We start from the raw sequence: 13,190 nt of genomic DNA, 5'->3' as shown, positions 1-13,190 counted from the left end.
TTTGTGCAAATAGACCACAATCTAGAAATATGTACACACATGCAGTCGTGACTGGCATGTTTCTTTCTCTTTTTCTTAAACTGAACTTTGCTTGTTTGTAAAAAGCTGTTTCAGAGTCCCCCGCGACCCTGATGGAGAAGCGGCTTGGAAGATGGGATGGGATGGGATGGGATGGATGGATGGATGGATGGATGGATGGATGGATGGATGGATGGATGGATGGATGGATGAATGGATGGATGAATGGATGGATGGATGGATGTTTCAGAGCCACTCGGTTCTACCTGATGAAAACTGTTTGCCTTTAGTGTTTTTGTGACTCACAATCATATCATTTTAATAGTGTCAGACTAATTAATGACATTCTATTAAAAGACTAGTTTACCAAGAGAGACACTGGAGGATTTCCACCTAAAATGAGTTACTGAAGCGAGTTACAAAAACGATAATGAGACATTAGAGTCATAATTAATCCTTTTGTACTTTTACTTTCGATCCTTAAGTACATTTGTACTTTTACTCAAGTTGAGGTCTAAAGGGAGGAACTTCTACTTTTACTGGAGTAATATTTTACCTTGGGTATCTCTACTTTAACTCAAGTACATGATTTGTGTACTTTGTCCACCACTGCTTTCTGCACTGGCTCACTCCAGCTCCAGCTCCACCCTGTTCTGCCCACTCATTATCACATTCATCTGCAGCTCATTCCTGGACTCATTAGGTGACCTGTAATGCACCTTATTGTTTGGCCTTGATCTTTACAAAATCTTGAGGTGCTAACTACCTTCTGAGCAGTATTTCACTGAGCAGTGTGTTTCTGCGTTTGACCCTTGGGTTGTTTCCTGAGTTACCCTTGAGTTGTAATCCTTCATGTCCACCATCAAGCCTTGATCCTTACATAAATGTTTTGGTATTTATGGCCCAAATTCAAGGTTTATCTCTAATGGTTTGGCACATAACTTTTTCTTATTAGTGGGCTTTTTCTGTTATTTTAGTTTTGTTATATTCCTATTTTTAAGTTAATAATGTACTTGAAATAATAATTTAGTTAAGGTTCTTAAAGAGTTCTTTACATTCTCAGAGAAAAGGTACAACACTGTCACTGGGGCAGTACCCTTTTTGTCACTGGGGTGGTACCCTCAGGAGTACATCTCAGGACCTTTAGTCAGGGAACATAACTGTACCATAATCCAGTTAAATGATATTTTCTAAGTTGTACTGACTCCACACCCCCCAGTCCCCCAGCCCCCCCCCCTCTTATCTCCAGGCTTTTTATTGTATTGTTCTGTTTTAAACATTAGTTTATAAAAAGAGACAAATATCTACTTTTCCACTTGGAAAAACTTACTTAAGGTACACAGATGAACCTTAAAACCACTGCTGTACCTTTGAGGGTGCACTTACATTGTTTGTACCTTGATGAACGAATCATGTACCTGCATGGTACCTTTATTACTAACAGTGTAGTAAAGGCAATAGTTCAACTGTATAGAACCATGAACTATTTCAATACTGTGGTTCTTTTCTCTAATGAAAAGCACATCATACATGGTTCTTCAAATAACCTTTTAAAAATGGGTCTCTATAGCACCAAAAGTTGGCTGTTTGACCTTTGGATGAGACCTTTAGAAAAAAACGGTCTTGGATGTCTTCATTTATTTATTGCTGTTAGTTGTGTGGGTGCAGTAAAGAGGATTTGAATATACAAATGCAATCCCTGTTTCAGCTGTCAGTCACTGGTATGTAAGCCTGGTATTTAAGGCTTACTGGTACTGGTACTTAAGCCTAATTTTAAATTGTTGTTTACATACTTCAGTGAATGGACCTCTATGCGGTTGTGCTTGGGGTTTATCTTTCACATGAGACTTTGACTGCATGAGGAACTATTCAAATAAATCTTGTTACTACTTTACCAAGAATAGAACACTGAGTAGATGGTGTAATCAGGTCCAGTGACAGGGTCGATAAGACAAGCTGGCAAAATACTGAGGGGCAGCCAGTGAATAAAAATTGGTATAGGTTTGGATGCCATATGGTAATGTCAGAGCTCCATTGAAGACTTGCATATAAATTTGCACCCTTTTTGGAGCTGTCAATCACTCATGTAGTGCACTGTTATTCTTATCCTGACATCTGAGGGAGGTTAGAAAGCTAGACCCATTAGTGAGTGTGGACAACAATGTAAACAATGGATGAAGTATAGACGTGTAAAATGACAGTTTGGACCCACCAGAAGTTCCTGGCCATTTAATGGGTTGAAATGTTTATGCAGTACACTTAATAAAAATTTTAATTCAACTGGAGCCAAATATATACAAATTAACTCAGTTTAATTTTTAGTAGGCAGTATCACCTCAATATTTTATTGGAGGCACAATATACATGTGTATGTGTTGAATGCATGTAAATATGTGAGAAGTGATGTTTTAAAAAGACACAAGTATGACTGAAATATAAGGATTTGTTAAACAAATGGATGTTAAACAAAGAGCACCACTTTTTACACCTTTAAGAGCCTCTTTACACCTTTTATTAACAGGTTTCATGTATAGAATGTATCTGGATATTCTTTGTTTGGATTCTATTTACAGTTTTCCCTAAAATGTTTCACCGGTTTGACCAAATGAGATCTGACTGACACAAAGCATTTCAGCACACGCTGTTTCTGTTTTACTTTTTTTCTTTACTCCCCTTTACAAGTCAACAAGCTTGGCTTGGGCGCTCTCATCCACCTGGAGTGCATGAAGACTCATGGCTCGGGGCTGTCTTCAGCCTCTCCTATCCTCCATCTTTCATTCTGTTGTTTATCCTCACCTTCTAGTTAGTACTCAACAGAGGCATTTCCACTCACGTGATTGGTTATGAATACTGAAAATGCATTTGGTTAACATTTGTGTTAAATATGGTCAGGATTTGTCTCTGACCACCACTGAACATAATTTGAGTTTACATCATGCAGTCAAGTGAAATCAAAATGTGATCCAGTCAACCAAATTGCGTGTTAATGCGAGGTGTAAACAGGATACAGTTCAAAAGGGGGTTGAGTCTGTAATCAGCAGGGACAAAAAGTAATACAACAAAATTCTCCTGACTACAAACTTTAATTAAAGAGACCATATATACATACTGTACAGAGGTTGCACACTCCTGCATATAGCGCGATCCTGTTAAAATATAGTTACTGATTACATTTTCATGTAATGAATTGCATTTACACGTCATTTGTATTCTGTATCAACAGCTTCCAACTTTTTCACTTTGTTTCACTGTAAATAAAGCACGTCTTTCTTTTCTGCAACACAAGACTCAATTTAGAACAATCATTTTCCATTGGAAGGTACACTTTCAACAGAATTCATCTGCTTGTTTTATTGAGCTAAGAAATTGATTAAACTGGATTAGATTTAGATTTAAAATGGATTAGATTTAGATTTTTAGGTATTGCTAAGCCAGGCTTTTTGGTAGTCTTAAACCCTTTTCGAGGTGGATTAGTTTTACCAGATGAGGTCTGATAATGTAAATTGTGTGTGATGTGACTGGCTGATTAATACAAGATAAAGTGTCTGTGCAATTTACCCAAATTACCTCAGATGGCCCAAATCGAAGCAACATTATCCAGATGTTTACATCAGCATTATGCCACAGCCGCCATACTTCTGAACAAAAACAACATTTTAGTTTGGATAAGTATCAAAAAAAGCAACAATGGACAAAGGAGCAGTCATTTCAGTAAAGGGTGAATTTATCAATGACAATTCCAAATAATGGTTATTACACTCTGGGATTATATACTGAATTGTTGTGTATTTTAGTAGTCTGATCATGAACTTGAAAATTGAGGAAATGGGTCAAATCAAGCTCCATTTTCCGATCAGAAAGACAAAAAAGGCAATGTTTTCTATTACCTTTCTGTTGTTACATTACTGTGATGTTGATTTGAACAGAATGGCTACTACTGAGGAGCTCTGAGCTCAGAGAATTACCAGAGAGTCACTCTGGAATTATTACTTAGCAGACAGATTCTTACATGATTAAAATCATGGAACTCATCAGAAATCACTCAAATTATAGCACCTCCCCAGGTAAAACTAATTCAGCTCAAATAGGGCTTTAGACAATTAAGTGACGAGCAGCAGACTGATTAATGCATGGTAAAAAAAAAAACAAAAAAAAAAACATGTGAGCTGCTCTTTACACTATAGCTTTCTGCTGAAAGAGTCAATGTGATGGACTCTTCAGATGATGGACTTCTTGGATTGCCTGCGTCTCGTACATGTAACTAACTTTACATTAAACACAGTTGTCATTCTCCATCATCCTCTTCTTGTAGAAATGAAAAACCTTTCCACTTTTCTCTCGCCACCTCAGGGTTGCGTCATTACCCCCTTCCTGTGTTCTCAATTTTTTCTCAATCTAGAAAAGAAAGTAAAACGTTATCAACTATGGCACCACATGCCGTTTCATGTTTTTCATCTGTTTGCAACAGGATTTGTGATGCTTCAGATCCTAACCTTGTTAAAGTAACTACCTTAACTACCATTTTAATGAAAAAATGTAAAGGTCTGATCTCTTATAATTTTTTTCTCATTGGATGCTGCAATCATAAACCTCATGCATCCCTCATGCATCCACCATTTCATTTACATTAATTCCAATTAAAACACACATGAAACACCCATTGTGAATAAAACATTCATGTTATTCATGTTTCTGCAGATATTTCTGAGCTTAGATAGAAGCTAACTGACTTGAAAAAGGAAGAAGGTAAAGGTAGTAGACATTAGGGCTCCCGAGTGGTGCAAACGTTGGCCCTATCATCAAAATTGGGTAAAAAAAAAGGTAGTAGACCTAGTGGACCACCAAAACTGTTCCCATCAGATATCCCCAAAGATTCCATCTTTCAGTGTTTTCCAAGAGCTCCGCTCTTGCTTCATATCTGAAAAAAAATCCATAGGTATTTCCACCGTGAGAAAATAACTCAAAACTATGGGTTTGAAAGGATGTGTAGTTGTAAATAAGTGCTTACTAAGAGAGGAAAATACACAAAAATTCATAAAATGAAGAAGCTGCTGATGTTCCAGTCCAGATTGTTGAAAGTGTTTGTGATGAATTGTGAGAAGAAAAAAAATCAACCAACATCTAAGAACTTTGGAGGTGTGGAAAAATATCCCTGCAGATTTCTATGAAAAATTTTTTAGCTGTAATAAAGGCAAAATGTGGATTCACTAAATACTGACACATTATTATATATTGATTATTGTTGAGGCTTCTGTGTACTTTTCATTTCGTAATGAAGGGTGTTCCTTTCTCACAGTGCTGTAGTTGGTTTCATGGCCAAATAAGGACTCTTGTTAAATGCAATTTTCTTTGGAAGACATTAAGGGCATTTTCAAAAATTGCCCCAGTGAACCCTGGTGTCAAATGTTTATACATTTTGCATTTGTACATTCCTTTTTGAAAGGGATTAGCACTGGACCTCTGATATGTAGTCAATCAGAAGAGTATTCCATGTCCATTGTTATGGTTTTACTGTTTTTGATGAGTTATTCAGCTTGTTTACTGTGATGTTAGCTTCATGGCTAACTGCAGCTGCACACAGGTCAACCCACAGCCACCAACCTCTCTAGTTATCTATACTTTTTTCCTATAGATCTGTGTGCAGCACTAAGCTATAGAAATCTGCAGGGATATTTTTCCACACCTCCAAACTCAGTGCGCATGCGCGAACGTGCATGCTGCCTATTACTGTAGCTCCAGTTCATGTTTTTTCATTTTTGCTCTTAACTTTTCTTTACCTTTTTAATAGTTTATTTATTTTGTTGAGGCAATTTAGGGAAGCTGTGCCCTCTCGAAAAATGCGAGTTTTGTCTGTTTTTCCGCCGTGAAAGCGCTACATTCACTCACTGCCCGTGTCCGCCGCAGCGATGCAGCATGGCCGCTTTGTTTACACCCGGGATCAGCTGATCGCGCTGCAGCTGGTCGGCATGGCGACCAGGACAACGAACATCCCCAAAGAGCTTTGGAGACGGACGCACAGGGGATGCAGAGGGGGAATTAACCAGCGCACGGGGAAAGCGAGGGAGAGACGGTGGAGGCTTATGGAGAAGAGAGGATATAAGCCGCGTCTCCCCTCCGTCATCATGGGCAACGTGAGGTCGCTGGCAAATAAGATGGACGAGCTGACAGCACTAGCCAGGAGTCAGAGGGAGTACCGGGAGTGTAGTTTAATGTGCTTTTCGGAGACATGGCTACACCAGGTCATCCCGGATGACCATGTTTCCATCAATGGCTTGCAGACTGTTCGGGCCGACCGGGGCTGCACCGAGAGCGGTAAGCGAAAAGGAGGTGGGTTCGCTGTGCTAGTCAATAACAGCTGGTGTAACCCTGGACACATTACCATCAAGGAACGTACCTGTTGCCTGGACATTGAGCTGTTGGCTGTCAGACTCAGGCCAAATTATTTACCATGTGAGTATTCACATGCCATTATGGTGACTGTCTACATTCCCCCCTCTGCCAACCCGACGTCAGCAAGTGACGTCATTTACTCAACTACAGCACGTCTCCAAATGCAACACCCGAGTGCCTTTATCGCCATATCAGGTGACTTTAACCACATCACTATGGCCAAGGCACTACCACACTTCACGCAGTATGTGGACTGTCCCACCAGAGAGGAAAAAACACTGGACCTGCTGTATGTTAATGTTAAGGACGCATACAGCTGCTCCCCCTTCCCCCCTCTGGGTAGGTCAGACCACAACTTGGTACACCTCAGCTCCTGTTATGTGCTGCTGTTGAAGAGTCAGCCTGTGACCAAGCGGACAGTGAGTAGATGGTCTGGGGAGACTTACGAGGCACTGCAGGATTGCTTTGAGGCTACTGATTGGTCTGCTTGTTGTTTGGGTAACATTTAACAGTTCTGTTTGGGACAGTGGAGTCCACACAGAAGTTAATGTAGTGTGGACTCCACTGTCCCAACCAGACCTGTTAAATGTTACCCAAACAACAAGCCGTGGGTAACAAAGGACATTAAGGCTCTCCTCAACGAGAAGAAGAGGGCCTTCAGAACTGGAGACAGGATGGAGGTGAGAACGATCCAGAGGGAACTGAAGACAGCTATCAAGGAGGCGAAGGACAAATATAGGAGGAAGCTGGAGTGGAAACTCCAGCAGAAAACATGAGGGAGGTCTGGAATGGAATAAGGACCATCACCAGCTTCAGGTCCAACAACAACGGAGGAGCAGAGGTCAGTGTGGACGGGGCCAACAAGCTAAATCTGTTCTTTAACAGATTTGACACTGCAGGCTCTGTCCCCCCCTAGCCTGACTCCTCTGCTGCCAGTCCTCAGCAGACCATCCCACTCATCCCCCCTCCCCCTCCTGATAGCCTGCTCCCCTCCTGTGACAGCCCATCTCACACCTCCATCCCTCCCCCACCCACCACCTCTACAGTGTGTCTCACTGCTGACCAGGTGAGAAGACAACTGAAGAAACTCCACACAAACAAGGCTGCAGGCCCTGACAGGGTTCCACCCAGGGTGCTTAAAGCCTGTGCTGCCCAACTTTGTGGAGTACTTCAACATGTCTTCAACTTCAGCCTGAGTCTCCAGAGGGTCCCCATCATGTGGAAGACATCCTGCATTGTTCCTGTTCCAAAGACGCCACGACCCAGTGACACCAAGGACTACAGGCCAGTGGCACTGACATCTCATGTCATGGAGAGGCTTGTCTTGGATCAGCTCCAACCCATAGTCCAGCCTTTTCTAGATCCCCTCCACTTTGCCTATCAGCCCCGCCTGGGAGTTGAAGACGTCATCATCTACCTGCTTAACCGAGTTTACGCTCACCTGGATAAGCCAGCCAGCAGTGTGAGGGTCATGTTTTTTGACTTCTCCAGTGCATTTAACACCGTCTGGCCCGCACTTCTGGGTGATAAGCTCACAGAGATGCCCCCCTTGTGTCCTGGATTGTTGACTACCTGACTGGCAGACCACAGTATGTACCCCTGCAGCACTGTGTGTCGGACAGAGTGGTCAGCAACACTGGAGTCCCACAAGGTACTGTCCTCTCTCCCTTTCTCTTCACCCTCTACACCACGGACTTCAGCTACTGCACAGAGACTTGCCACCTTCAGAAGTTTTCTGATGACTCTGCAATAGTTGGATGTATCAGCAAGGGAGTGGAGGATGAGTACAGGGCGACGGTGAAGGACTTTGTCGCATGGTGCGAGTGGAACCACCTGCAGCTCAATGTGACAAAGACAAAGGAACTGGTGGTGGACCTGAGGAGGGACAAGGCATCGGTGACCCCTGTGTCCATCAGCAGGGTCAGTGTGGACACTGTGGATGATTACAAATATCTGGGTGTATATATTGACAATAAACTGGACTGGGCTAAGAACACTGACGCCCTCTACAGGAAGGGCCAAAGTCGTCTCTATTTTCTGAGGCGCCTGAGGTCCTTTAACATCTGCCGGACTATGTTCAGGGTCTTCTATGAGTCTGTGGTGGCGAGTGCTATCCTCTATGCTGTTGCATGCTGGGGAAGCAGGCTGAGGGTGGCAGATGCCAACAGACTCAGCAAACTGATCTGCAAGGCCGGTGATGTTGATGGTGTGGAGCTGGACTCGCTGACGGCCGTGTGGGAGAGGAGGACGCTGTCTAAGCTGAAGGCCATTATGAACAATGGCTCCCACCCACTCTACGACACAGTGATGAGACACAAGAGCTCATTCAGCTCAAGACTCATCGTACCAAAATGCACCACAGAGCGCCACAGGAAGTCATTCTTACCTGGGGCCATCAAACTCTATAACTCCTCCCTCAGTGTGTGATTCACAAAACTCAATACGAAACTGTTCATATGTGCAATAATAAAAATTGTGTGTGCAATAACTCAGAGGGACTAACTAACTTAATTTAAATAATTTAAATAATTGTACTGCTTTATACCTGATGTTTCATATTACTATCACAATCACCGCCACCTTACTATACTCACAAGTACTTAAATCTTGTGCACATACTGTAAATTTCTCTATATTGTCTTAAATTATTAGTAAAGTGTTTATTTTTACAGAAATGGCTGCAACTGTAACAACTGCAATTTCCCCCTTGGGATCAATAAAGGAATCTGAATCTGAAAAGCGGTGGTTAATGTACAGTTATCTGATGTAATCATGTTCATCATCATCATCATTAACTGCTTAGTCCAGATATCTCCTCTGCAAATTCCTCCAGCTCATTCCTGGGGACCCCTGCTCCCAGGACAACTTTTATACACACACACACACACACACACACACACACATATATATATTCCTCCAGTAGGTCCTAGGATGGCCCCGGTGTCTTGTCCCAGTAGGCTCTGCCTGCTGGTACACCCCTACCGGAAGGCATTTGGACCACCTCAACTGGCACTCAATGCAGAGGAATAGCGGTTCTACTCTGAGCTCCTACCGGATGACCCGCCACCCTGCAAAAAAAGGTCATTTCCACCACTTGTATTTGCAATATCTTTCTTTCAATCACTACCCACAGCTCATGACCATAGGTGAGGATGTAGATCGACCAGTAAACAGCAAGCTTCGCCGTATGGCTCAGCTCCCTCACCAGTACAGTCCAGTACAGTGACCGCATTACTGTTACCGCCTGTTCATCTCACAATCCCTCTTCCCATCACTCATGAACAAAACCCCAAGATACTTAAATTCCTCTACCTGGAGCAAGTCCTTTACCTTTACCTGGAGTGGGCATGCCTTCACTTCCCACACTAGGACCATAGACCTGAAGGTGCTGATCTGCATACCAACTGCTTCACACTCAGCTACATATCGCTCCAGTGACTGCTGGAGGCATCCATGTGTTCCAGCCAAAAAAACAAAATTGTCTGCAAATAGCAGAGACACTACCCTCCGGATTCCACACATAATGCCCTCCTGACCTCCGCTACACCTTGACACTCTGCCCATGAATATCATGAACAGGAGTGGAGACAAGGCACAACCCTGGTGGAGTCTCACGCTAACATTGAAAGAGCCTGACTTAATGCCAAAAATATGAGCACAGCTCTCACTCTGGGAGTACAGACATTGAATGGCCCAAAGTAGTAGGCCTGGCACCCCATACTCCCGGAGGACCTCCCACAAGATATCTCAGGGGGTACAGTCATAAGCCTTCTCCATGTCCCCAAAACACATGTAGACTGGTTGGCAAACTCCCATGCCCCCTCAACAATATGTGAGCTGGTCCATTGTTCCACGGCCGGGATGGAATCCTCAATCTGAGGTTCAACTATCGGTCAAAGTCTCCTTTCCAGCACCTTGACATAGACTTTCCCAGGGAGGCTAAGCAATGTGATACCCCGGTAGTTGGCACACACAACTCCGGTCCCCTTTCTTAAAAATAGGGACCACCGCCCTGGTCTGACAGTCCAAGGGGACTGTTCCTATGTAACCCGGACAGGCTCAGCCCAAAAAGGCAACATGGGGGGACCATGTGGGACCACCACCTGCAAGGTCCACCATGGAATGGTGCAGTGCTGTATAGGCAGTGGAAGATGGTGGGGGAGGCCCTTGGTGGCATAGACCCATGCAGCAGAAAATTGGTAATCATGTTTACTTTTGTGTTTTTCTGTATATTGTAGTCAGGTTAGCCAAAGAGTTAGCCAACTGTCACAGATGATTTTTTTTCATTGCTAATTTTCAGGAATTGCCTTGGTCACACCTGTTTATCTTAATGATGTCAATTTAATGCAAAAACTGTTGTTCTTTGTTTAATTATGAAGCACAACACAGAGATTTTCCAAAATGACATTCATTTTTCCCCAAAGAGAACACCTGGATGCTAATGGTGAACTGTAAAATACTGATGCATCCTTAGATATCAGCATGCAGACACAGACAAGAGGGCTATAAGTACATGCATGACATCACAGATTTCACTGACCAGACTCAGAATGGCTGTCTTCATAGCAGGGTCATTCAGATCCTTCTCTCCATTAGGGGTCATAGTCAGTTTCACTATGCGTTGTCTCGGTGCTGGAGAAATAGATGAAATGCTAAAGTACAATAATTAATGCCCACTGAGGAAAACATGAAAATTATGTAAAATCATGAATTGTGTGAAGTTGATGAGGCTGAGGAAACAGTGTTGAGCTACAGAATATTACACATAATGGCTGCCATTATACTGGATAAAAACAATGCTGACTGTGAACTGTCATATGTGTTGTGCTTTTTTGTATCTGCATCACAACACCAAATGCAACTTTTGCTGAAAAATCTACTGCCCAATTGGAACTAATTAAGTTTCTGAAATAGATGTCAGTAATATTTTTTCATGTACTTAAATTCACTGCAGTGAGTTAAATCTATGGGCTAAATCTATTGTTAAACTCCAGTCACTGTCACAATGGAAAAATGTGTGTCAAACTGACCTTTATAACACATGAAAGGTAGCTTTGCATCACACAGTGTGTCAACCCATTGTCCAGTCCATGTAGTCACCATGGCAACACAGTTTGCATTGCCTGTGGGGCTCCAGGGCTGTCCTGCCTTCCAGTAGCGGAATGAGGTGCTTCGTTGGTCAGACCATTTCCAGTTGTCTAAGAAGAGGCCGATCCATGCGTATTCTACACTGCCCAGAAGATCTGAAACACGCTGATGTTCCTGCTCATTGTGAATGGGGGCCAGGTCAGTGTAGTGCTTTCGGCAATAATCCTGAGCATTTCTCCAATTGTCTTGTTTGAAAATGTGGATAAATCGTTTAGTCGGTTCTACACACACACACACACGCACACACACACACACACACAGAAGGAACCATAACTATTACTTACATATGTTTACATATGTGCTTGTTTGTATAGGCCATGCTTTAATGATCACAAGCTATTCCAATTCCAACTATTGCAGAACAGCGTACAGTCAGTAAAGTCACATAAATTGTATAATTTGTGTTTACCTTGTAAGATTTGGAACAATCTGTGTGAAAATGGCCTCCTCTCAACATGGTCAAATAAAATATGACAAACAATGTTCCGAAATCTGATTGGATGTGAAGCCTGTTTAAATTTCAGCTGCATTTTCAAGCATTGATCTTTCTTAAAATGCATCAAAATCTTGACAAACCAGACCAAATTCTGTCCACCCACCAATACACTATTACCCACACTATCCATCTAAAATATTTTTTTGGGGGGAAACTATCCAATTTAGCAAAACTGCGCAAAAAGATACAGATTCTTCTGAGGCCACAGGTGATCTTACTGTATATCAAGAATATATGAGACTAGAAGATCCAAAGAAGTACAATGAAGTTCTAAATGTATTTTTTTGTAAACCAGTATCTTCTAGCTCTATCTTGAAATGCAGGATGTTGTTTGGAAAAAACCTTACTCATTGCTTCACTGGTTGTTTACAGAACAAACAAAAACAATCCTCTTTGCATTGTAGACACTGTGACCCTTTGCTCTAATGTTAACATTATAATCTCTAACACTATAACAAAAATTACTGTGTTTCTCCAGAATAGGCTATTTTTCTTCAAAATACTCCTGATCACTTTGCTCGCTCACAACAAGTTCTGGCTGAGTTTCAGGTTGTAGGTATTGAGTAGAGAACATGCCATAAAATTAAATTCATTATTTTACTACTGGCATTTTTATTTTCTTCATATTTTAATTATTGGTATTTAAATATTGTAGCTCACCCCTGTAGCAAACAAAATTCCAAAGACTTGTGCAATTGGCATCAATCCACCCACTAAGATTGTATTTTGCTGCACAAAGTCCATCTCTGTCTCCACCGTTTGGTTCTGAACTTTCCCAATTCGTGTATTGTGGGATCTCTCCTGAAGACCAGCCCCAGCGTCTCAGGGGGGCCTTGTTCAGTCCGATCCACAAAGATCCTACATACGTAGGATCTACTGCTGCCATCAGCTGCTTCATCTCCTCCATGTTGTCTACAGTAGCCAGGTCAGTGTAGTTCTCTCTGCAGTAGCTCTGAGCCTCCAACCAAGTCATGTTCTCATTCACAAAGTAATATTGCCGAGAGAGAGCTGAGGCTGCACTACAGAGACCTGAGACATATGAGTCATTTGTGAAAGACATTTAATAAAGCATGTTTGAGTTTTTTCTCCCCAAATGTTGCACTGTTTATAAAGCAAAGACAAAGTTTGAGTAACACAT

The 13,190-nt window shown here is 42.2% G+C and overlaps 1 protein-coding gene across 1 annotated transcript; it reads right to left on the bottom strand.

The window, feature by feature from the left end:
• Window positions 1-4,256: 4,256 nt before the first annotated feature.
• On the bottom strand, window positions 4,257-12,013 carry LOC108430156 (collectin-12-like). The gene is made up of 4 exons (XM_037531228.1): window positions 11,966-12,013; window positions 11,439-11,721; window positions 10,949-11,040; window positions 4,257-4,413 (listed from the first exon to the last, which is right to left on the bottom strand). Exons 1-4 carry the CDS (start codon window positions 12,011-12,013, stop codon window positions 4,291-4,293), a joined length of 546 nt encoding a protein of 181 aa, XP_037387125.1. The 3' UTR covers window positions 4,257-4,290.
• Window positions 12,014-13,190: the final 1,177 nt, after the last annotated feature.

The sequence above is a fragment of the Pygocentrus nattereri genome, chromosome 19, assembly GCF_015220715.1.
Source record: "Pygocentrus nattereri isolate fPygNat1 chromosome 19, fPygNat1.pri, whole genome shotgun sequence".
NCBI lineage: Eukaryota > Metazoa > Chordata > Actinopteri > Characiformes > Serrasalmidae > Pygocentrus > Pygocentrus nattereri.
Note: the sequence above shows the minus strand (reverse complement) of the source record. Positions and strands in the feature narration are given on the sequence as shown.